The sequence below is a fragment of the Hypanus sabinus genome, chromosome 6 (assembly GCF_030144855.1).
Source record: "Hypanus sabinus isolate sHypSab1 chromosome 6, sHypSab1.hap1, whole genome shotgun sequence".
Lineage (NCBI taxonomy): Eukaryota > Metazoa > Chordata > Chondrichthyes > Myliobatiformes > Dasyatidae > Hypanus > Hypanus sabinus.
The window spans coordinates 166,334,330-166,360,599 of NC_082711.1; the positions used below are offsets into that span (position 1 = coordinate 166,334,330).

At 44.7% G+C, this 26,270-nt stretch overlaps 1 protein-coding gene across 7 annotated transcripts; it reads left to right on the plus strand.

Annotated features, from left to right (window-relative positions):
• The first annotated feature begins 3,199 nt into the window (after positions 1-3,199).
• gemin4 (gem (nuclear organelle) associated protein 4) lies at positions 3,200-24,278 on the plus strand. Of its 7 annotated transcripts, none has more exons than XM_059973406.1 (4): positions 3,200-4,647; positions 9,057-9,168; positions 18,178-18,278; positions 20,919-24,278. In XM_059973406.1, the coding sequence occupies exons 3-4, from the start codon at positions 18,269-18,271 to the stop codon at positions 24,185-24,187; spliced, it is 3,279 nt and encodes a 1,092-aa protein (XP_059829389.1). In that variant the 5' UTR covers positions 3,200-4,647; positions 9,057-9,168; positions 18,178-18,268; the 3' UTR covers positions 24,188-24,278. The 7 variants fall into 7 exon arrangements, with proteins under 7 accessions (XP_059829389.1, XP_059829388.1, XP_059829387.1 ...); XM_059973405.1 differs by lacking the exon at positions 3,200-4,647 and adding an exon at positions 8,224-8,830; XM_059973402.1 differs by lacking the exons at positions 3,200-4,647; positions 9,057-9,168 and adding exons at positions 14,721-14,764; positions 16,850-16,921.
• The last annotated feature ends 1,992 nt before the right edge of the window (positions 24,279-26,270 follow it).

Consider the following 26,270-nt stretch of genomic DNA (forward strand, 5'->3'; position numbering starts at 1 on the left):
CCAGCACCAATGTACCACCCCCACAACTCACAAAGCCTAACCGGCAGTCCTTGGACTGTGGGAGGAAACTGGAGCACCCGGTGGAAACCCACACAGTCGGGGGAGAACGTACAAACTCCTTACAGACAACGGTGGGAGTCGAGCCCTGTTCAGTGATCACTGCTACTGAAAAGGGATTCTGCTAACTGCTACAGTACCTCCCCACTCTGAGTTACAATGACCATTTTACTGTGTGCTGGCAAAATGGAGTGTGGTGAACTACATATACCTGTCTGGACACGCCCCCCTGCTGACTGCTCCTGTGGCTCCTCCCACTGACCGTGGATCCTCCCACAGACCCCGGTATAAAGGTGATTGAGGCCTGAGCCCGGCCCTCAGTCTCCAGGATGTAGTATGGTGGTCAATTGCTGCTTCTTCTTTCTTCCAGTCAATAAAAGCCGATATCTCGCCTCACGTCTCGGAGAGTTATTGATGGTGCATCATGAAGTAATGCTTTCTCTACTATCATTTCATGGCCTCCTCTACTATCAAGATGAAGCCACACTCAGGTTGGAGGAACAACACCTTATATACCGTCTGGGTAGCCTCCAACCTGATGACATGAACATTGACTTCTCTAATTTCTGTTAATGCCCTCTCTCCCCTTCTTACCCCATTCCTGACATATTTAGTTTGTTTTTTTCTCTCTGCCTGTTCTCCATCTCCCTCTGGTGCTCCCCCCTCCTTTCTTTCTCCTGAGGCCTCCCATCCCATGATCCTTTCCCTTCTCCAGCTCTGTATCACTTTCGCCAATCACCTTTCCAGCTCTTAGCTTCATCCCACCCCCTCTGGTCTTCTCCTATCATTTTGCATTTCCCCCTCCCCCCCCCCCACTACTTTCAAATCTCTTAGCATCTTTCCCTTCAGTTAGTCCTGACAAAGGGTCTCGACCCGAAACGTCAACAGTGCTTCTCCTTATAGTTGCAGCCTGCCCTGCTGCGTTCCACCAGCATTTTGTGTGTGTTGTTTGAATTTCCAGCATCTGCAGATTTCCTTGTATTCAATGCTTTCCCCGTAGCTTTTGGGTCTCGTTCAGTCCTGTATTGTACATCTCACATCAGTGTTATGGGCAGCTACTGTTGTTTTGTGGCAGGGCTCGAACTGAATCAGGTCAAGTTGTAGGTTGGATGCTGCTAAAGTCCCAGTTGTGGCAATCGACTGCAATTAGTAGTTATCGTACATTATTGGGTTTAAGGACGCATTACACTTTCTGTGTGGGCTTTGAACAGATCTCAACGGGAGAAAGAATTTAAAGGAAAGCTCTAAATGTACGCTGCTTATCTTAAACCACAGAGATTTACTCCAAGGTATTTATACTGTACGTGTGGTCCTGGGTGCATAGGATCTGTGACCTGGGCTTCACACACACTTCGAAAATTACGTTTGGAATTTAAATTACTTAATTCATTGCATATTCATATTTTAAGGTCTAAGTTTATTTTTTATATAATTCTTTATAATTAGACATAAGGCAGTGAGACATAGGAGCTGCATTAGGCCATTCAGCCCATTGAGTCTGATCAGTCATTCCATCATGACTGATTTCTTACCCCTCTCAACCCCATTCTCCTGCCTTCTCCCTGTAACCTTTGGCACCCTGAACAATCAAGAACCTATCAACCTCAGCTTTAAATACAACTAATGACCTGGCCTCCACAGCCATCTGTGACAATGAATTCTACAGATTCCCCACCCCCTGGCTAAAGAAATTCCTCCTCATCTCCGTATAAAGGGACATCCGTCTATTCTAAGGCTGTGCCCTTTGTTCCTAGACTCTCTCACTATAGGAAACATCCTCTCCACATCCACTCTATCTAAGCCTTTCAATATTCAATAGGTTTCAATAAGACCCCCCCCCCCACTATTCTTCTAAACTGCGGTGAGTACAGACCCAGAGTCATCAAACGCTTCACACATGTTAACCCTTTCACTTCCAAAACTATTCTCATGAACCTCCTCTGAGCCCTCTCCAATGCCAGCACATCTTTTCTAAGATAATGGGCCCAAAACTGCTCACAGTAGTCCAGCTGCGGTCTAACCAATGCCTTATAAAGCCTGTTGTTGATAATTGTTGCATGTCACACTTCGACCAACCCACCACAGAAAATTCCTAAAACATGTAAATGCACAGTATATAGTGAATAAAATTCATCCCTGATCCTCGTGCAATGAACTTTCTTTTTCCATGACTGATCTTTTGTCTCCTCAAGGGGATTTTCATTCCTTTCTTTTGGCTTTGCTCATTCCAGGCAAATGTGGGAGGAAGAGGAGGGGAATCGATTGAAAGAACAGCTCTTTGGTCGGGCCGAGGATGGACTAGGCCACATCGTCTCAGTCCCTGCTTGACAAGGCAGATGCTGCTGCAGCTCCAGCCATTTTGATGAACCGGGGGAAAATGAGTTAAAACAGTCAAGTGGCAGTTGAAAGAGCATGTAAAAGAAAGATTAGGAGCTGCTGAAGTGGCTTCAGGTTGATCATGCATATAGTGTCACTGGTGAGACCCGTCATAAATTGGGGGACCATTTTATTGAGCATCTCTACTCCAAGAGGGACTCTGGTGGCCAAACATTTTAATTCTGATTCCTATTCCCATTCTGACATGTTGATCCATGGCCTCCTCATGTGCCAGTGTTGGCGCATGGCCAAGTGGTTAAGGCATTCGTCTAGTGATCTGAAGGTTGCTAGTTCGAGCCTTGGCTAAGGCTGCGTGTGTGTTCTTGAGCAAGGCACTTAACCATATAGATGACACCTGTATGGATCTTAATGGCCTTCCCTTGGGCAACACTGGTGGCGTGGAGAGGGGAGATCTTCCACCAAGGTGCAAATCCATTGAGACTAACTTTTAGTTTTTAGTAGACTTTTAGTGGACTAATTTTTATCGAGACTAACACATGAGCCAAGATGAGGCCACCCTCACGTGGAGGAGCAACACCTTATGTACCCTCCAACCTGATGGAATAAATATTGATTTCTCTTTCCAGAGAACAAACCTCCCCCCTACACCCTCGGTCCCCTCCTCCTTCCCCTTCTCCTATCCGCTCTCCTCTCCTATCAGATTACTTCTACTCCAGCCCTTGACCTTTCCCACCCACCTGGCTTCACCTGTCCCCTTCCCCTCTCCCCGCCTTTTTATTCTGGCATCTTCCCCCTTCCTTCTCAGTCTTGATGAAGGGTCTTGGCCCGAAACATCGACTGCTTCCTCTTTTCTAGAGATGCTGAGTTGCTCCAGTGTCCATCCAGAAACACTTTACAACGAACCAGGTACTTGTACAGTGCAGTTCACAAATATGGCTCATGATTTGTGTGGATCACGCCCCTACTCTAGACATAATAATGATCGGCGTAGCGTAGCACTGAGTGTAACACTGTTGAGGTTCAATCCTTTGAACTGTCGAATCCTTTGTAATTCCCACCGCTGTCCATACATTATTCCCATGACCACGTGGGTTTCCTCCCGTTCCAAAGACATATTGCTTAGGGTTATCGAGTTGTGGGTGCCACGGTAGCGTGATGCTATTAAGGCTCTGGGCATCGGAGTTCAGAGTTCAATCCTGGCGCTGTCCGTGAGGAGTTTGTACGTTCTCCCCATGACTGCGCGGGTTTCCCCCGGGGTGCTCCGGTATCCTCCCACAGTCCAAAGTTGTACCGGTTAGTAGATTAACTGGTGATTGTGAGTTGTCTTGTGATTCGGCTAGGGTTATTTATGTCGGTTGCTGTGTGGTATGGCTTGTTGGGCCAGGAGGACCTGTATCTCTAAACAACCAGACAGGGTCCGGCAGTAACCAGCACAATCCTCACTGAGCAAACACGAGGAAATCTGCAGATGCTGGAAATTCAAACAACAACACACACAAAATGCTGGTGGAACACAGCAGGCCAGGCAGCATCTGTAGGGAGAAGCGCTGTCGACGTTTTGGGCCGAGACCCTTCGTCAGGACTATATCATCACCGATCTGACTTAACACAAATGGTGCATTTTGGAGTATGTGAGACAATTTTTAAAAAAATCTTAAAGCACTCCATGTAGCTCCCCTATTAGGGGGTCCATTCATCCATTATGTGAGAGAGTGGGCCTTGGGCTGATACCTCACCGGGTGCCCAGCACTCTCATTGGCGTATTGGCCAAGATTTTCATATTCCGAGTGTCGGAGTGGGATTTGAGCCCAGGCAGGACAGCTGACGCCGTGATAAAGCACGGCTTGTCACGGAAAGATGAAGCCATGCTCCTGAGAAACAGCTTCAGCAGCGAAGCGACGCGGCCCGCTCCTTCTGTGTCTGTGCCAGGCCGAACGAAGCTTCCAGGGTGGAGGGGCGAGACCCTGCATCGGGACGCAGGGCGGCCGAGCTCCGCGACCATCCCTCAGGGGGCAGCGGTGGAAGTCGTGGCGTGTCGCAGCAGGCGAGCGAGTTCCAGTAAGGGCTGCTGTTTTCCGCGAATACTTCTGTAAACAAACACGCCGACCTCGATCCGACTTGTGAGCCGATGCGGACAAAATTCCGGAGCAGGACGCGCGAACCGGGGACGAGACTGAGTTTCTGTCATCGGCTGATTGACCAAGCATTCGGGGGGCAGCAGTGTCTCCTCGCACGGTGACGGAATGTTTGCGGGTAAGTTGCCAAGATCGGAGAACAGCTCGACCCAACTCTCACACTTCACGTTGCGTCCTGTTGTCGTTTGACCTTCTGCTCCCTCAGAGCGCTGTGTCATGATCTGATCTGTATGAACAAGGCAGGCTTGTCACTGTATCTCAGTGCATGTGACAATAATAAACCCGTTCCATTCCCAACTCCAGTGCCCTGCAGACGGGGATGCTTGGGGCTGGCTGGGTGGATTCTAGCATGGCACAGCATAGTGAAGCTCCGTGAGGCTTTCAAGAACGATTCCTGCTTTGGTCTCCCAACACGGCCTTTTCCCTGCACTTAATGGAGTAGTGGGCGTGGTGACTGCTGTTTAATGAACAGATTACCTGAGGGAGGGTGCAAAGAAACAGGAGGGTAAACTTGTGCGTTAACATGCAACAGAATAATTCACCTTGAGGCAAATCAGAGCCAGCTCCACCTCCCTGTCATAAACTTACAAGGTTATTGCCCCCGGCCCTTCCTGTATTGTACTTTGTAGCTGATGCACCATCAATAACTCTCGGAGACGGGTGGTGAACGATAGGCTTTTATTAACAGCAAAAGGGACCAGGACATCCTGGAGACTGAGGGAGGAGCAGTGCCACAATCGCCTTTATACAGGGGTCAGTGGTAGGAGCCACAGGAGCAGTCAGCAGAGGGGCAAGTCCAGACAGATATACATAGTTTACCACAGTAGCTTCAATGAATCAAACTAAAGCTGCCAATTCTTACTCAAAAACTCCTCCTGGGAGGAGGTGGTGTGATGAGACGCACCCTTCGGCCTGGGAGGTGCATTCCAAGGTGAAAGTTTGTCCATGTGTTGCAGGCGGGCACAAGGGGCTCTGCAGATGCTGGGAATCCGGAGCAACACAGGCAGAATGCTGGGTATGCTTTGCAGGTCAGGCAGGGTCCGTGGAGGGAAGTAAGATTTCCAGCATCTGCAGAATCGTTTGTGTCTATGATTTGAGACTTTGAGCTATGCCCATGATAAAAAAGTTTAACTCCATTCCAGCAGGAGTTCAGTGAGACCCTCTCTCACTGCTTTCCCTCCGTGATTTCTGCTGTTCTCTGGCTCCCCGAGCGTGCATTCCGCCCTCTTCAGTCCCAGTTCTGATGAGGGGTCTCAGCCCGAAATGTCACCTGTTTATTTGACTCCACAGATACTGCCTGACCCACTGAGTTCCTCCAGCATTTTGCGTGAGCCGCTCAATATTTCCAGCATCTGCAGAATCACCCGTGCCTCGGACGAAACTTGTGTTGCTTTCTCTGGAGTGACGGAAACAACTGGAAACTCCGGGTTCTCTGCTGTCCTTGTGGGTGGGAAGGATTGTGCCGAAGTCTCTTTGGAGTTTGGGAGAACAAGAGGGCATCTCATTGAAACGTAAAGGATTCTGAGGGGGGCTTGATTGGGAAGATGCTGAAAGATAGTTCCCTTGTTGGTGAATGTAGAGCTGAGGGACATCGTTTCAGAAGAAGGAGTGACCTGTTTAAGATGGAAAATTACCTTTATTACATTTCATTTAGAGATACAGCACGGTAACAGGCCTTTCCTGCCCAGGTGCCCATGTGACCAATTAATCTACTAACCTGTACAGCTTTGGGATGTGGGAGGATATCAGAGCACCCAGAGGAAACCTGTGTGGTCACAGAGAGAGTCCTTATGGACAGAGGTGGGAAAAGAGCCCAGGTCGCTGGTGCTGCAATAGCATTACACTACCATGTTTTCCTCAAAGGGCTGTGAATCCTAGATTCTCCTTTCCGGAGGGACGCTGCGGCCGACACATTAACGCACTCACGGCTGAGACAGGTGACGTTTTGACCTATGGGGCTGCCAGTGTTGACAGGGCAACATACAGGAAAACAGGGCAAATTAATCTCAATCTCATTGAGGGAAGATAGATAGATACCTTATTGATCCCAAGGGAAATTAGAGTGTCACTGTAGCATTACAAGTTCACATATATACGATATTAGAAGAGGAATAAATAAAAATAAGTTATTTTAAACAGTCCAACAGGAGAGGGTCATCACTCCCCTGGTTACAGGTTGACTCTTTATAGGGCCTAATGGCCGAGGGTAAGAATGACCTCATATAGCGCTCTTTGGAACAGCGCAGTTGTCGTAGTCTATCACTAAAAGTGCTCCCTGTTCAGCCAAGGTGGCACGCAGAGAGTGAGAAACATTGCCCAGAATATCCAGGATTTTCCATTGGGTCCTTTGTCCCACAGCCTCCAGTGTGTCCAGTTTGACTCCTATAACAGAGCCAGCCTTTCTGATCAGTTTATCGAGCCTGTTGGCATCACCTGTGGGTGTTGATGCCATTGCCCCCAGCCCACTGCATAAAAGATTGTACTGGCGACAACAGACTGGTAGAACATGTGAAGGAGAGGCCTGCACGCTCTAAAAGAGCTCAGTCTGCTCAGGAAACGAATAACGGGCAGATTGCCTTTTGCTCCTGCTTTTGATGTTCTTACCCAATAGTCTCAGCGGGTTTGATATTTATTTGACTTCAGTTCCATACAGTCAATTCACATCTGTTAATAATAAAAATGTTTCCAAGTTGAGATTGACCTTTCACTGTCCAAATCCACCAGTTATAATCTTCTGAGCAGGGGACCGCTGAAATATGGAGCAGAAACGAATCTACTGGAAAACACAGTGGGACAGAAATGGGCTTTACTCGCCAAACAACAACACACACAAAATGCTGGTGGAACACAGCAGGCCAGGCAGCATCTATAGGGAGAAGCGCTGTCGACGTTTTGGGCTGAGACCCTGCTGTGTTCTTTACCCGCCGAGTTCTTTTGGCAGGTTATCTGAGCATCTCTTGACCTTTCGGCAATGAATTGCAGTAACCCACTCACACCACTGTGTGGCGCTTGAACAGAAGAGTCAAATTTGGAGTCAGATTCAGATTATCACATGTACATCGAAACAAACAGTGAAATGTGTTGTTTGCATTAATAAGCAACACAGACTAAGGATGGGATGGGATGGGAGCAGCCACATATTTCAGTGCCAACATAGCATGCCCATCATGTTTAGCAGGACCCCCTTCCTCCCTCCCACCCACCCGTACCCACAAATAGACCTCCAACCCCTGGACAGGACGCCTCCAGGCCTCCAGCCCCCAGAGGACACACAGCCATCAGGCATTTAAATCCCCTGGCGGACTCACAGACCCAGGGAGTCAGACGTCGAGCCTCGATTCCCGGGCTCACTGAAGTCTTGGAACTTCAGGCTTCAATTTTCAGTATCGCCTCCAGGGACTTGTCAGTGAGCAGTAAATACACTTCAAGTGCATTTAAAAATAGTGGCAAAATGATCTGGAATGTTGTGAGAGACTGTGAAAGGCACTGGAGGTTGATGGGTTCTTGTTTAATAAGGGGAGTCTAAGGACACAGGATGAAATCAGGAGGAAGGATTGCTGGGGATAATAAATCAGCCATGATGGAATGGTGCAGCAGACTTGATGGGCTGAATGGCCTGTCTGCTCTTATGGTCAAATATAAGTGCAAATAGAGCGTACTTAGAGCGGGCAATGATTACTTCTTGAAGTTTGGCGTTCAGCAGAATATTTTATGCAAAACACTAGTTTATAAACAATAAATTAAATGTGTGAATGGATTTGTCTCAGGATTGTAGGCCAGGAAGCAACCCTTCCCCTTTATGAATCTGGTGCTTTTAACTGAGAGCTGACTCAGAGTGCTTTGCTTGTGAAAGACCCTGCTTCACATTTGCTTCTCTTTTAGTTCTTCACAGAACGACGTTCCTCCTGGCACAGTCTGCTGTCTCTGCTGAGGATGGACAAAAGTCATTGTTGCTTCCAAGGAGAGGTCAACCTTTCTCAATGCCCACTGATGATTTAAGAAAATAAATCTCCGATCGTTTTCAGCCGAGAGGAAAGGCAGCGTGGAAGCTTCTCCTTATGTGAACAAAAGTGCTCGGAAAAGAGCAGAGCATTCCTGTGAAGTGATTTATTTCACTCTGAGATGAAACAGATGTGCTGTAAAACAAAAACAGATCATCTTGCATTTACAAATATTTTTAATATCCAATCAAATAGGCACAATGCCAGTAATTATTGGCCACCATGGCACCAGTCACCAGTCCATCTGTGCTCTTTCTTAATTTATTGACATTGTACTCTCAGTATTTATCCAAGGATTTGGTATGCATCTATTCTGAGAAACGCAGTTTCCTCTTTTAGTCAAGTACTACTTTTAGCTTCTTAACTATGCACTTACTACTGGCACTGAGTAATATTCATTGCACAAAAACATGGTATTCAGATCAAGAAGACTATGTCAAGGTTTATGTTCCAAATGAACCTCAAAGTAAATTTATTATCGAATTATGGATGTGTCACCATATATTTCTCTGATTTTTTTTTGCAGGCATTCACAGTAGAACAAAGAAATACAATAGAATCAATGAAAAACCACGCACAAAGACTGACAAGCAAACGGAGTGCAAAAGAAGACAAACTGTGCTAATGCGGAAAAAAAAGTAAGTAACACTTGAGACCATAAGTTGTAGAGTCCTTGAAAGTGAGTCTGTAGGTTGTGGAATCAGTTCAGTGTTGAGCTCCCCACGCTGGTTCAGGAGCCTGAAGATTGAGGGGTAATAACTGTTCCAGAACCTGGTGGCGTGGGACTTCAGGCTCCTGCACTTCCTTCCCGGCGGCAGCAGTAAGAAGAGAACACGGCCTGGATTGTTGGGAGGGGGTTCTCATCTAACCCCCCCCCCCCCCAGCAGAGACTCCTTATCCTACAGTCTACCTCCTTTTGAGTGACTCCACTCTGTCTGGCTCAGCCACTCCTGTGTCAGGCAGTTCCAGATTCCCACCACTCTCCATGTCAAGGGGTGCTCCTGACTTGGCAGTGGCAATGTTTGACTTACGGCATTCTGTTCTGGGTTTGCTGGAAAACAGAAATATTTTCACTGCGTGTGCTGTACCATATCAGACTCAAAATCTTAATCCCTCTACTTGGTCATGCTGATAAGGTAGAGGCTCAGCCGATGCTGTAACCTCTCAATTTGGCATCAGTGTTTCTTTCATGTTTTCCAAAGAATCCACATCTGTTTTATAACACAGAGCCAAGGACCATCGTCAGTTCTCCAAGTATTATCCAGCTGAGCGTCTATTCAAGTCTAGCATAAATTGTGCTTTTTAAATCCCTCCCTCTGGGAATAAACTCTGCATTGAGTTTACTTACTTTAATGGCCTTGCTAACCTACATCGACATTCTTCAGATTCCTCATTTCAAAACCGTTTGGACCCCAGATGTACTGGTAAACTGACAGAGGTTTATTGTCTGACTAGAAAAGGACATAACATGCAAATTATACAACAGGGACTTACCATACAGGACAGTCATACCATTCCTAAATTGTGTTGGACAGTTGATTGGTGCTGAAAGGTTGTCACTTCTTCCTCGCCCCTTTGACGTTTGACTTCTGTTTTCCCTGAGCTCAGTGTAGTGCTTGATGTGGCTCTGCTCCAGACAGCGTTGTTCTCCTTCCTGTCTGTGCTGGCTGATGAGTCCAGAGCTCAAGCCTGGAGCTTAGGTTCTCCATCATTGTCTTCAGCAAGTCCTGGGTTAATACCAAAGATTGAAGCCTGAACTTTGATTGGAAGTCCAGACCGATGACCAAAGGCTGATCGGAAGTCCAGATCGAAGACCAAAGGTTGATCGGAAGTCCAGATCGAAGACCAAAGGCTGATCGGAAGTCCAGATCGAAGACCAAAGGCTGATCGTAAGTCCAGATCGAAGACCAAAGGTTGATCGGAAGTCCAGATCGAAGACCAAAGGCTGATCGGAAGCCCAGATCGAAGACCAAAGGTTGATCGGAAGTCCAGATCAAAGACCAAAGGCTGATCGGAAGTCCAGATCGAAGACCAAAGGCTGATCGGAAGTCCAGATCGAAGACCAAAGGCTCATCGGAAGTCCAGATCAAAGACCAAAGGCTGATCGGAAGTCCAGATCGAAGACCAAAGGCTGATCGGAAGTCCAGATCGAAGACCAAAGGTTGATTGGAAGTCCAGATCGAAGCCTGAACTTCGATCCGAAATCCAGACGGAGAGGCCTGATTGCTGGAACACCGAGTCTGCGTGTCTCTGTGTGTCCACTGGGGAAGCCAAAAGCCCAATGTCCGCGAAGCCACGAGGCCGCTGGACGCCAGAGATGGCCAGTGCTGGGTTTAGAGGGCTGCGTATGCACGTGGGTCAGTGGGAAGGAGGGATGGGGCTCACTTTGATGTTGTTGTTTTGCCATTCGGTGTGTTCTGCATCGATCTGCTGAACACGGTGACCATGTTACCTTGGTGCTGGAATGTGCACGTCCCTAAGTGCGTTGGTTGTTAACACAAACGACGCATTTCACTGTGTGTTTCCATGTAGATCAGATAAATACATCTGAATGTGAATACTATATGCCTTGTATGAGTAGGAGGGGACAGGAGGCTGGGGGTGTTCACAGATTCTTATCGTAGACTTTGGATCCCAAGTCTGACACGCATTTCATTGTTCCATCATTGGCCCAGTTTTAGCTCAACCTTTATTTCTGCAAAACTAGTTATATTGTCTTGGCTGTTCCTTTGCAAGCTTTCACATGACACATTGCTGCATCCTCACAAAAAGAGAAACCCACATTCACAATCTTATTAACCTCCTATTTTTCGGCATCTGTCTTCATTTATTATTTCTTAATATTCCTCCTTTTGTACTATTTTGTATGAGGCTGCCCCGGGAGTACTGCGTGCTGTTCTGGTCTCCTTACTTGGGGAAGGATATACCAGCTTTGGAGGTGGTGCAGAGGAGGTTCACCGGGTTGATTCCAGCGAGGTGGGGGTTAGACTGTGAGAAGGGATTGAGTCACCTGGGACTGTACTTGCTGGAATTCAGAAGAATGAGAGGAGATCTTATAGAAACATATAAAATTATGAAAGTAAGATAAGAGGCAGGAAAGTTGTTTCCACTGGTGGATGAGACTGGAACTAGGGGCATAGCCGGGGGAGTAGATTTAGGATGGAGACGAGGAGGAACTGCTTTTCCCAGAGAGTGGTGAATCTGTGGAATTCTCTGCCCAATGAAGCAGTTGGAGGCTACCTCAGTAAATATATTCAAGACAAGGTTGGATAAATTTTTGCACAGTAAGGGAATTAAGAGTTATGGGGAAAAGGCAGGTAGGTGGAGATGAGTCCATGGCCAAATCAGCCATGATCTTATTGAATGGCGGAGCAGGATTGCCAGGCCAGAGGGCCAGCTCCTCCTGCTTTTATTTCTTATGTCCTTCTATCTCCATTGTTGGCATGTGGCCTAGTGGATAAGGCATCAGACTAGTAACCATTACCATTATATATCTCCATTACTGAGATACTCTCTTCCGGAACTTTGGAATTGTATTTCTGACTGAGTCCAGTTTTTTTAAGATCAGAGGACAACAATAATGATTTCAGTGCTGATTCAAAGGTTCATTTATTTTCAAAGTATACAACTCTGAGATTATTCTTCTCCAGGTAGCCATGGCAACACGATCGTCAACCCCCCCAAAACCCCTCCCCCGCAGGAAACGCAACAAGCACAAAAGAATGAATATGTAACAGGAACATCGACCCCACCCCCAAACAAAATGCAAAATTAACACCGGCCTTCAAAATCCCCCTCTCCCTGCACAAAGAAACTAACAAAAATGCACAACAAGAATATTGGCCCCCAGACCCCCCTCCTTTGCACAAAACGCTACGAGAACATCGACTCCCAAACTCCCCCTGCCCCCGCATAAAAGATCTAGAACATAGGTGTCAAACTCAAGGCCCGCGGGCCATATTCGGCCCGGCGTACAATTATATCCGGCCCGCGAGATCATTTTAGATAGATCTATTATTTTAATTATTAATGGCCCGGCGATATGAAGCCTATGATTGTAAGTTAATACCAATCATAAAAATAATGCTTGCTTAGCAGTCTTCTTCATAAGAAATGGAATTTGTGAAGTGAAACACTTTGTAGTTATAGCAGAGACTGAGACACATGAGAACAGGCTGAAAAAACGGAGGCAATGAAGGCTGCGTTCGCACGCGCCCGACTGATCCGGCCCGCATGAGGCTGCATTTTGCCCAATCCGGCCCGTGACCTAAAATGAGTTTGACACCCCTGATCTAGAAAGTCTTGGCAAAGAAAACACAAAATATTCTGAGCTCTGCCAGCATTTTGTTTTTTTTTATTTATTTCCAGCATCTGCAGATTCACTCGTGTTGCCTTTAACCCTCATACCTGTTTACCTATCAAATCACCCTAACCGGAACAGCCCAGTCCAGCTCCTGTTGGCTTGTGATTTCGTATAATCACTCTCAGCATTCAGGCCAGGAACCATTCCCCACTTCCCCCTTGCTTCTATTTTGCCAACTATCCCAGGCAAAATAAAGCTCGTCTAACAGTAGCTGGAATCAGAATTAATCAAGTTTATTATAAACACAAAATATTCTGCTGGAAAACTTGAACAACACACACAAAGTGCCAGAAAGAACTTGGCAAGTTAGGCAGCATTGATAGAGGGGATTAAACAGTCGACGTTCTGGGCCATTGTGGCAACAATACAGCTCAAGTTATATAAAAAAAATCACTATAAGTTACAATAAAAAGTAAAATATGTAGTGCAAAACAGGAATCATAAAGTAGTGTTCATGAGATCATGGACTGTTCAGAAATTTGATGGTGGAGGAGATTCAATTGTTGTGCGTGCATCTTCAAGCTCCTGTACTGATGGTGCTAATGAGACGAGGGCATGTTCCAGATGGTGTGGGTCCTTAATAATGGATGCCGCCTTCTTTGAAATTGTATTCCATTGCAATGTGGCTTGCACTCGTGATGGAGCTGACAAAGTATATTGTCAGGAAAATGTGTGTAGTTTAACATTGTACTTTGGGTCCTGTTTTCCCAATATTTATCTTTTTTAGTTGGAAATATTTATGCGTCAGGATTCCAGCACAACTCAAGCTGAAAAAAATACTGTATCTGAAATTTTAAAAAATAAACACTAGCAGGTGAGGCAGCATCTGTGGAAAAAGAAACAAGTGAAGTTTCAAGAGCAACACACAGAAAGTAGATGCTGCGTTCCACCAGCATTTTGTGTGTGCTGCTTGAATTTCCAGCACCTGCAGATATTCCCATGTTGAAGTTTCAAGCGGACGACCCTCCATGGGAGTCTATTAATTGTTGGGATAGGAGTGAGCTGCCCCGTTACTCAGCCAGCCTAGGGGGCAGCAGCGGCGTTCGGCTCCCTGGGGCTATCGGTTGTTGGAGCGTTACTCAGCCAGCCTAGGGGGCAGCAGCGGCGTTCGGCTCCCTGGGGATATCGGTTGTTGGAGCGTTACTCAGCCAGCATAGGGGCAGCAGCGGCGCTCGGCTCCCTGGGGATATCGGTTGTTGGAGCGTTACTCAGCCAGCCTAGGGGGCAGCAGCGGCGTTCGGCTCCCTGGGGCTATCGGTTGTTGGAGCGTTACTCAGCCAGCCTAGGGGGCAGCAGCGGCGTTCGGCTCCCTGGGGCTATCGGTTGTTGGAGCGTTACTCAGCCAGCCTAGGGGGCAGCAGCGGCGTTCGGCTCCCTGGGGCTATCGGTTGTTGGAGCGTTACTCAGCCAGCCTAGGGGGCAGCAGCGGCGTTCGGCTCCCTGGGGCTATCGGTTGTTGGAGCGTTACTCAGCCAGCCTAGGGGGCAGCAGCGGCGTTCGGCTCCCTGGGGCTATCGGTTGTTGGAGCGTTACTCAGCCAGCCTAGGGGGCAGCAGCGGCGTTCGGCTCCCTGGGGCTATCGGTTGTTGGAGCGTTACTCAGCCAGCCTAGGGGGCAGCAGCGGCGTTCGGCTCCCTGGGGCTATTGGTTGTTGGAGCGTTACTCAGCCAGCCTAGGGGGCAGCAGCGGCGTTCGGCTCCCTGGGGCTATCGGTTGTTGGAGCGTTACTCAGCCAGCCTAGGGGGCAGCAGCGGCGTTCGGCTCCCTGGGGCTATTGGTTGTTGGAGCGTTACTCAGCCAGCCTAGGGGGCAGCAACGCTGGTGCCAGGCTGCTCGGCATTGTTGGCGACAGGAGTTACGCGAACCTATCGGTGAGTGATGGAGGGGTTCGGGACCAGTGGCTTTAAGCCCTCTGAAAGGGCATGAAGAGTTTTTTCGAGTCTTTATTAAGTCGAGTGACAATGGATTTGCATAGTAGGTTTTTTAAAAACCTTGAATGACCCAGACATAACTTGAGCTGCTGCTCCATGCACCAGTAACCAGGCATTGTAACTGTGTGGCCCTGTCGATGAGTGCTCTTATTTATTGTGTACTCATGTATAGTTAAATAATGCCCGCGTCAGTTTCGACACAAATTATCCTTCAGCACTTGAAAGCTTCTCTCAACTAAAATGTGTCTCTGTGGTTTTAATTTAATGGAAGTTGACTGACATTAGTGACTTTAGGAGCTCTCTCTTTCTCTATCATACTTCTGCAGTCTGTTGAGAAAGAGGATGCTTCCATACCGTTCTCGGGTGACAGAAGGAGGCTGATGTGGGAACCATTTACCAGGCAGGTGTGTGGTTTGAGAGATCGTGTGCCTCCTCTGCTGCTTGCATATTGCTTCCCGTGCATTGATCCTTAATACCATTCTGAAAATTCGTGGGTCAGGTATTCCTGAGAGGCTTGAGATACTGCATTTTTTCAAGAAAACTTGGAGCACACCCCGGAATCCTTTCCTCTCTCCATCTCGGTTGGGTCCTCCTCAGGTTAAGCAGGGATCTGTTCCTGTGAACTGTTCATAATCTGCACAGTTTGCAAGGTGGAACTGTAGGGGTGAACTAAGTTCTCAGGTAGCAGAGGGCTGGTATCGATGTACATGAAGGCCATGACCTCCCTGATAATGCCAATTGAGTGTAATCTGGGCCTCACTGCTACAACGTTGGCCTGAGAAAGGAGACCCACATTGGTTCACATCCTTCTAATACAGTTGGAGGATTTTGTGAGGAATTATTGGTGGTATCTGTCAATTCTCTGGTGTCTTCCATCAGTTGCACAAGTTTGAATCAAATCAGAGGGTAGGGATCACTGCCCCCCATGTAGATTATTTATTTTGTGCTGGGTTTGAGGATTTGATCTTCATACTCCCTTTTCCTTGATGCTGCCTGGATTAGAGGGTGTGAACTATAAGGAGAGGTGGAACAAACTTGTGAGTTCCTCCAGCATTTTGTGTGTGTTGCTCAAGATTTCCAGCATCTGCAGAATCTCTTGTGCCTTGGACAAATTTGTGTTATTTTCAATAGGCTGAAGAGAGACCAGATAGAAGTTTATAAAATTATGAGAAGTGTTGATAAAGTGGACGGTCAGAATCTTTTCCAAGAGGAGAAGTGTCAAGTACTAGAGGAGATGTATTTAAAGTAAATTTATTATCAAAGTACATGAATCTCGATATACAACCCTGAGATTCATTTTCCAACCCTGAGGTTAATTTTCCTGTGGGCATACTCAATAAATCTACAGAATAGTAATAACTATAACAGAATCAATGAAAGACCACACCAACTTGGGTCTTCAAACGGTGTGTAAAAGACAACAAATTGCAAATACAAAAAGGAAAAAAATTGCAAAAATATAAAAAAGAAAGGTGTGAGAGAGAAAAGTTTAAAGGCGATATGAGGGGATAGCTTTTTTTTACAGAGACTGGTAGGTGCCTGGAATGGGTTGCCATGGGGAGTATGGAGGTAGATGTGATGGTATTGTTTAAGAGCCTGGTAAATATGCAGGGAATAGACAGATATGGATCACGATCATTGAGTTGATACTTAGGGGGCAAAAGTTTAAGGGTAATATGAGGGGGAATTTCTTTACTCAGAGTGGTAGCTGTTTGGAATGAGCTTCCAGTAGAAGTGGTAGAGGCAGGTTTGGTTTTGTCATTTAAAGCAAAATTGGATAGGTATAGGGACAGGAAAGGAATGGAGGGTTATGTGCTGAGTGCGGGTCAGTGGGATTAGGTGAGAGTAAGCGTTCGGCATGGACTAGAAGGGCCGAGATGGCCTGTTTCCATGCTGTAATTGTTAAATGGTTATATGGTATAGGAAGAAGAGATATAGTTTAATTTGGCATTGTTTTCGGTGTAGACATTTTGTGCTGATGGTCCTGTTCCTTTGCTGTACTTTTCTATGTTCTAACATCTGCAGGGAAGAAGAATCATTGTGAATCACAGGTCGACCTTCTATAATCCGGCACCATTGGGACTTGAGGAGTGCTGGGTTAGTGAAAATGCTGAATTACAGAAGGATCACATTAAGCAATAGCCAACAACCTCATCATACCTTTAAAATATCATGTAAATCAGTACAAGTTAGATAATAATGAAACAGAAATATTAAATGAGTAGCAAGTGAAATTTTAATGAAGTAATATACTGTACAGGCACAGATAAAATAAAGGGTACAGGTAAATGTACAGGAATTAACTTACGCAGAACAGTTGAGCACTTCCGCTTCTAAAGTGAGACGTTTAATATACCTTCAGGCAAAGTTACATGTCTGCAAGTGTGGGGTTGTCAGGATCATCAACATCTTCATCTTGAAAAATGAGTGAAGCATCAGGAACTGGTGCTGAAACTGGCACAACAGTTTCTTCAAAAACTGTTGATGTTGGTGGCAGCACATCTGGGTGAGCAGAAGCAGAAGTTGGAGAAAGGAGGTCTTCTGTACATCACATTTCGCACGGCTGCCAGGTGGCTGGGGATTCGGCGCTGGGCTCTTTCCTCTTCACTCGCAGTTACTGAGGGAATCCTCGTTAGTTTCTTTTCCTCCACTTAGTAATATGCTTAAATTCAGTGGGTGGCCGCGTCTGATCTGAGGTGGTAAGCAGAAGAGAACTGAGCGCCGGCCGGGCGATGCTGGAGGGAAATGCGCAATTGCCAGCAGGCAGGCGAGAAGGCCGACTGACCCAGAGCGCGCCAGCTCCTCCGCCGCTGGCGGGTGAGACGGGCGAGTGCCGGGCGCCTGTGCCGCACGCAAGTAATATTAATAAATTCAGGAAAATAAGCAGGAATCGCCTGTTTGTGCTTACAAGAGTGCGCTAACACGTGAACAGATCTAGCGCAACCAGAACAATGTGCAGCAGATTGGTACGGTGGCCCGGGAAATTTGAAATTACAGTTGTGCGGAAAATTTAAAATCTTTGCCAGATTATCGAAGGAACCGGATTGCAGGTAGTCGGATTAGTGAAGGTCAACTGTATTAGAGATTTTCAGGAGATCCAGACTCTCTTGCATGCTTAGTGCTAGATTGGAGAGACCACAAATGATATAAAATTGGTTTGCTACCTTTATGTCTTTTCACAGTGCCAATGCCCTGTTTAAACATAGCTTTGCCTTGGTGTAAGAGGCAGAGTAACTAAGTCTTTTAATTGATGCCAGGTTTTATATAGAGTGCAATTATCCTGTAGAAGGAAGCATGTACTTGAGCAATTTATTTTTAAATTTCGTCTTTAAAGGATTATTTCTTTTTTAAAGGTTTCGACATTATGACTTACAGTACATCTCCTTGATCAAGCCATTGTGAATTGAACTGTTTTTTTGAGGACTGAAAAAATAATTTCTGAAAATGGAGTGGGGTGAGTTTAACCTGTGCTTTCTTCTGAGATGCATTTTGTATTGATTCTTCTGCAGCTTTAGATGAGCCCAAGGGATATCTACTGCAAACCTGTCACTAAGTGCTGAAACAAACTTGTTTGTCGTTATTGGGAAGTTGGAGAAAGTAATTATGCAATCTCCAGTGAATAAATTAATAGAACACACTCAGTGGCCATTTTATTAGGTTCTGAAGTGGAACCCAGTGTAGTCTTCTGCTGCTGTAACACATCCACTTCAGGATTCAATGTGTTATCTGTTCAGAGATGCTCTTCTGCACCCACCATTGTAACACGTGGTTATTTGAATTACTGTCACCTTCCTGCCAGCTTGAACCAGTCTGGCCATTCTCCTGTAACTTCCCTGATTAACAAGACATATTCACCCCCAGAACTGCCACTCATTGATGTTTCTCACACTGTTCTCTGTAAACTCTACAGACATTAGAGAAGTTACTTCCATTTCCCTTTCACAAACTGAATTCCAGTTCACAACAACCTATCATGATATGCTTCCTCATTTAATACCTGGGTCTTTTGCCAATCACTGTAATTTCTTCCTCAATATCTTATGCAAAAAAAGTGACAAAAACTAAAGTACTTATCATGCAGATATTGAGTTTGTTTGTCTCCTCACCCCTCAATCTATGCCCCCTGTCACAGTTCATTCCCAAAGACACTGCTGTATTGTTCTGAAGTATTGTCAACTCTTCAGTGTCTCCTCCTAGACATTTATAACATTAGTCTGTATTTATAAAGCACCCTTAATTTGACAAGGTTCACTTACAAGGTCTTCCTATAACTATAATGGAGAACACACTTGGGAGTGTCACATACAGTTTTGTATTGTTACTTACAGTGAAGTATATTTGCATTGAGGGTAGTTCAGTCAGAGAGATTCACTGGGTTGATTCCTTGCTGGAAGGATTTGCTTTAGAACCTTTTTTTACATCATGGACCAATAGCGTTAAGCTGGGAAGCTCTGCTTCACATTAAACAGGTTGCTCTCTGCTGATAAAAGTTTTGAAGAGTGAGAAGTGATCTTATTGAATAATGTAGAATTTTAGAGGAACTTGATAAGATACATGCCTCGACCTATTCTTTTCTCTCATGCGCAATCTGATCACACTCCAATTAGATTGGGTCAAACTACTGCAGCTTGTTCTGTGAAGTATGTATATTTTGAACAAATGTAAAATATTTCTTGAAAATGTCTGCATGGTAACTTGAAAATCTAGATCAAGATTCATTAGAAACTGAAATGTCAATTTTCCAGTAGACTTTAAATGCCATAGTTGATGATTTTCCTGATTAAATGTAAATATAAAAATTAAATTGTCTTTTGTCTTGCACTATGCATGAGCCTTTCAGAAAAATGAAGTTTTAATGTAAATATAGTCAAAAGGGCAAACTGATAGTTGAAACATTTTGCAGTCAACAGTAAGATTTGGTGACTCTTTCTCAATTGTCTTTTTATTAGAGCTTGTTATTTCAACCCTTAACATCTTAAAACAGATATTGAAAGGCAGATCAAACAATCATCACAACATTAATTAAATACTGCACAATATTTTAGCTGTTTTTTTTTCTCCTGTGAATAATCATTTACTTATGTCAAAATTCATTCTTAACTGCTTAATACTCCACCGTAAATTGAAAATCAATTTAATTGGAATAGAATGTAAAACAATGTAAAAATAATGATTTCATCCATTGAATGTTATTTATTAAAAACTCTTAAACCTATGTTGACTTTACCTTTGGCTAATACTGTATTCACTAAATACACGTTTTATTTATTTAAATCTGATATGTGGCATTTGCACTTCTTGAACACTTATTCACAGTACAGTTATCACTTACAATTTTACTGTGTTGTTATACCTCCTAAGGGGCTGTGGCTGGGTTATTTGTTCAAAGTTCAAAGGAAACTTTATTATCTCACCACATATAACCCTGAAATTAATTTTCCTGTGGGCATACACAGGAAATCTATAGAATAGTAATTTTAACAGAATCAATTAAAATCAACTAGAGTGCAGACGACAACAAACCATGCAAATGCAAATATAGATAAAAAGCAATAAATAAGGAGGGTATGAAATAACAAGATAAAGAGTCCTTAAAGTGAGATCATTGGTTGTGGGAACATCTTAGTGCATGGTCAAGTGAATGTAGTTATTTCCTTTTGTTCAAGAGCCTGGTGGTTCTGATGTATTTGAGTATTCTGCTGGTAAATTTAGGTATAGAGTACATATTTTATTGCAAACAGTCTTAAACTGCTGGTCAAATGCTATAATTATACATGGGTTTCGTAGATGTTGAGAACTGCACACTTCCTCATCAGTGAGTTGGCCATGTAGTTGCCATGTGTAACTTTCTCTGCACTTCCCCATTGTGGCCTCTTGGGTCCAAGCTCTCAAAGTGCCTCCTTGAACTTCTCCAGCATGCTCTCTTTCTTTAACCCATCCTTAATCCCAATATAGCTTTGTGTCGTATTTTATTTAAACCACATTAGGATGCTTTTAATGGAGTAAGCAAATGCAGTTGGCTTAAATTTTTTTTTAAACTTTAGTTATTACTTGTCACTGTATTGAGTAATCGGGAATTGTTTTGGTGTTATAGGATCCTGGATTTGTTGTGAGAAGATGGCAGTCCTCCATGGTGGCTTTCTATTGGCTGAGAAGAAAAGTGAACATGGAACGCTTTTGGAAGTGAAGAAATCTGATTGGCCTACCTTAGGAAAACCCATTGTTTGTGCTGTGCAAGAAATCTGTATCAATGAGGCAGTTGTGGGGCAGGGTCCTGGACAAACAAAGCTGTGGCAGAAGAAAGTGCTTGCATTTGTCTGGGCAAAGCTGCTGAACTCTAATGCAAATGTAGCTAGCATGAAGGAGAAGATAAATTCGGATGCTGGGAGTGACCGGAGATGGAAGGAAGACCTCTTCTTTTCCGCAGAAGGCATGATTCCAGAGATAAATCACACTGTGCTGTTTGAGCTGGTAAAATCATTGAGGGCTGCAGAAGACTTTGTTAAATTGCTGTCCGCATTACCCGCAGACACGTGCCGCCTGGAGATGACCCGTTTTCTGGATCACGTTCTTGACGACACTTCTGATGACGATGTGGCAGTCTTTCTGGATGTATGGTGGGAACTGCTGAAGCTAAATGAAAAACAGAGGGATGAAATTGCTCAGACGTTTGGAGATGAGGTTAAAAAGTACCTGGCACGGTCAGCTGAAGAATTCTGCCGTTCACCCAAAAGGCTCAAACTAGACCCTGATATTTCTTTGCTCCCCCCAGTGAGCTTGCCTGGATCCTCAGGCAACCTGTCCATTGCTCCTCTGTTTCTAGATGGACTTAAGAGAATGAAAGCTCATGTAACACAGTATGTCTATAAATGCTCTGCTATAGTAAAACTAATAGACACTTTATGCAAATCCCTGCTTTCTGATAGTGGTGTCGAGCTCTCTGCTGAGGTGTATTTGCAGAAACTTTCCAGTCTGATTGTGTTAGGTAATCCCTTGGTCCAACCATTTCCAGTTACCACAGATTTCATCTCAATTGTAAAGAAGTCAGTGAGGGAACTGAGAGCCTCCTACCAAAAGTCTGCGTTCCAATTGCCACAGGCTGAATTAGCTCCGGGGATTGAATTACTTGCAGACATCCTCCAGTTGTGGGCACCTGAAATTCAAACTGAGCTGGAGAATGACATTGTGAGCGGCCGCCTTGCTTTGTATAGAACAGTCGAAAGTTTGAAATACCTAAATCAAGTCAGCCCATTGTTTCAAAATTGCAAGATGGTTCCTCAAAATACAAAGGAAATTCTATCTGATTTAATACTGAGTTCATCTTCCTTTGTCCAGAAGTTTGATTCCTGCATATTGCCAGATGATGCCACTACTGTAGATAAAGTGAAGATGTCTGTGGCTTTAATAATAATTGATAGTAGAATGGAACGGTTTGAAGAGATACGTGAAATATTTGTGTCAACTCCCAGCTGGGCTTTTTCAGAGTGTGGCTGGCTCGATTGCCTTGAAAGGAATAAAGAGATTTATCAAAGTACTGTTTCAGTTTTGAAGTTGGCTGGAACACTTACAGATAGGTCACCTTGTGTGACCACTGATCCATCAAAAGTCGAACGATTAAAGAATGTGATTTTGGATTGCCTGTCTGCTCTCTCAGTCTCAGACAAAAACAAAGCCCTCTTGGGAGTGCTGACTGCCTATGGTGGCAGGGGCCTCTGTAGAGACGGAGGAGTTGTCAAGGGTTGGTTTGAGGAAGAGGTGAACATGGTGTTCAATTGCATTACCCAGAGTGAGGCGGTAAATAGCATTGATAAAGCTGTGACTGCTGTCGTTAGGGTTGCTTTTTTAAATCCAGAAGCCACCCTGCAGAAAATGTGCCGCTTGGCTGCGGTGAACCTGGGTGCTCACAAGCTTCTTGGCCGGATTTTGAAGAACCTCCCGGCACTGTCGTACAAGGACGATCAATCCTCAGAAGGGCTAAATATTTTGGCAAAGTGTCTTTTGGAAATCAGCTTCGACAGTCTCGCCAGCGCCAAGGAGGAACATCAGTTTCTTGAGTTCCTGACATTGTTGATGGAACCTGCAGAGGCCATTGATCAGGAACTCCCAATTCCACTTCTTCAGCCCGCAGATGTTGTAAAGATGTTTGTTCTTCCTTATTTGACAGGAGGCGACTCCAAGATCATGTTTCCTCTCAAGGTTCTTAACGGTGCTTTAAAAATGTCTGCAACTGACGATGGAACCAAGGAGCACTGGCTATTCGGCTGCTGCCCGTTTCCTCTCATTTATGCCCTTTCTCAGCTCCTGGACAGCTGCATCTTGTGCTGGGAGGACAATAGTACTAAGGCATCCGATCATGTTTCAATAGAAACAAAGGGTCTCCTAACTGAGACATTGGAAATGGTGTGCGATGCCGTTGAGCAGATCATTTCTGTAAATCCGGAGATGTGGTCAACCTCTGTTTGTTGGCTGTACAGGAAAACTGAGCATTTGGACTGGACTGTGCGCCTTTGGTTAAAAAGCATCTTTGGGGGACATTTTAAATATGAGGTACCTGCCACGTTGTTTGAGGTGTGCGACCTTTCTGATGATGGTTGGTCGCCACTCAACCTTCCACAGTATGGTCCAGGCACTGGGCTTCTGGCCTGGATGGAGTGTTGTAGTGTTTCCACTCACATGATGGAGCAGATGTTATCCCATCTTGTAATTGATGCAAAAAATGATGAGGAAGTCAACATGTTCACGAAGGGCTTTCTAATTGCGCTGATCCAGCTCCTGCCGTGGTGCAGTTCAGGTGAATGGAAACGTCTCAACCACGTTGTGAAGAGCCTTCTACAGCGCGAGTTACTTCACGTGCCGTTTACTCTGGAATACGTTCATTACCTGCCGCTGCTTAACCTCCGACCTTTTGCACATCACTTGCAGTTCTCTCAACTCCTGCTCCGAGCCTTTCAGCTGATCTGCAGTTGTAGCTGCTCTGACTGGCTTCCGACATCAGGGTGGAAGTACGTAGCAAGGCAGTGTGCCAGCAGCGTGACAGACATTTTAGAGTCGGTTAAGTGCAAACTCAGAGGACTTGCGGCTCAGAATGTTGACGGGAATCAAGAAGCCAGCTTTGTAGTTGTGCAACTTTTTTGTCATGTAATTCATATTATGGTGATGATGCCCTCTGGGACCTCTGATTGTATGTATTATGTATCCTTGGAACTGCTTTCTCAGTATGAGACCCTGGTGTTGGGCAATACCTCTACTACTGGGTTACTTAAGAAGATCAATGAAAAACACTTCCTCCATTCCATTGCAGAGAATCTGGTCAGTGAAGAACAGCGTTCAGTTTTACTACAGAAAATCAGTAAAATATGTTGAAATGACTTTGATGGTAATTTGGTTATCATAGTGCTTGCCATTGTTAAGAATTTATCATTTGATCAAAATAAAACAGATTTTTTTTATCCTACCTTTGCCATTACAAGATGCGTATTCTCTAAGTCTGCACTGTTCTTCAAAAGAAACTACAAGTTACCTGAGAACGATAGTTTTTTTCCCATTTATGGTAGTGTCAATCTATTACAAGCTATCATCTAGAGATCATATTGAAATTTCAAAACCCAGAAACTGCTTTGACTGATATGTAAATATTTCATAGGTTCATAGAGATATACAACATGGAAACGACTCGCAAACAAGAGAAAATCTGCAGGTGCTGGAAGTCCTGAAGAAAGGTCTCGGCCCAAAGCATCAACTGTTTACTCTTTTCCATGAATGCTGCCTGGCCTGCTGAGTTCCTCCAGCGTTGTGTGGGTTGCATGGAAATTGCTCAATTCATCCATGTTGAGCAGGTTGCCTGTTTAAGATAATCTCATTAGCCCATGTACTATGATTTGACCCATATACTTTTAACCCTTCCCTGTCTGTGTATCTGTCCAAATGCCTTTTAAAAGGCAATACTTGTTCCTCCCACTGTATACCACTTTCTCTGGCAGCTCATTCCATAGATTCACCACCCTGTGTGTGGGGAAAAACTCACACCTCAGATTCCCTTTAAATCTTTCTCTTGTCATCTTAAGCTTATGCCCTCTAGTTATAGTCTTCACTAACCTGTTCTCTCTCACCAACCCCACCCCAGATCTGTGCAGTGCTGGATAGTTTAAGAAGATTCCAGTCACAAACAGAGCTATCATTTCATGCAGCTTAAGTCAGTAACTTTCCGGTAAAATGGATTTTTCCTGCAAATGGAATTCAAGGTGCACAACTCATTTAGTTTACAGTGGCCTTTTTGACCCTTCAGACATTTCTATTTGATTCTTTAAACATTATAGTCTTCCAATCTTTTACATTGCTGACACATTTGAAAACACATGACCTTATCTCAAAATATTCTTGCATTACTCATCCTCTAAAGTTCTTACCATCTTTTGAAATCTTCCTTAAGTCTTATTTACCCAGCTGCATTTACCATCATTCAACATGGCTCAGCCAGGGACTGTTGCTATGTTGGATAGTACAGGTCTTGTAGCTGCTGCGCATTTCCAACAGTCTGGATACTGTCTCTGTGGACTTTGCAAGTTTTCGCTGTGAAAGCATGGGTTTCCAAATGTGTTTTGGCTTCCATAACCATCCTAAAGATATGCTTCAATAGGATAGTTGGCTGCTGTAAATCACTCCCAGCTGTTGGATACCGTCTCCTGGGAGAAGTACAGTTGAGTCTCCCTGAACTTGAAGTACATCAAGTTGCATACTCTCATGAACAAATATAATAGCAGGTGATTCAATAGCAACAATGATATTGTTTACTTAAATATCTTGAGTCCAAAAATATTTCAGTTGAATTAAGTATTTACAATAATAGCACATTGTAGCTGCAAAACACTACTTGAATGTTCAAGCAGGTGTCCTGGGACAAAGCTTCTGACGATAGAGAATCCAGACACCAAAGATCAGTTTTGTGAGGGTTCACTCTCTGGGTATACAAATATACTAAATGTTGACAGGCAGAGCAAATATGCCATAGTGTGCTAAGTGGAAGTCTGGTCTGGAACCTACTTTGAATCTCTATCATGGTTTAAAGGGTGAAGCCAATAACGTAAGAGCTGATTGCTTTTGGCTAGACTTAAAACCAGATTGAAGAAAATACTTTTGGACAGTCCAAGGCATGAATATAGTGGTTTGTCCATTTACTGTGGTTAGCTATGATAAAGAGATTATTCATGGAGAAAGAGAGAGCCATCAGGACGTTCAGTCAAGAGGAAACAGAACAGCAAAGAACACATTTGGAAGTTTTTCTAATGTAACATGGTAAAAGAAATATATTTGACCCGCTCAAAAGCAACTGAAATTTCACATGAATTGTCACTTTTCCTAAAATCGCATTCTTATCTTGGAGATGACCAATAAGTGACCATTCCCTAAATAGATTGATTAGAATAGTGCAGGTTATAAATACAACACA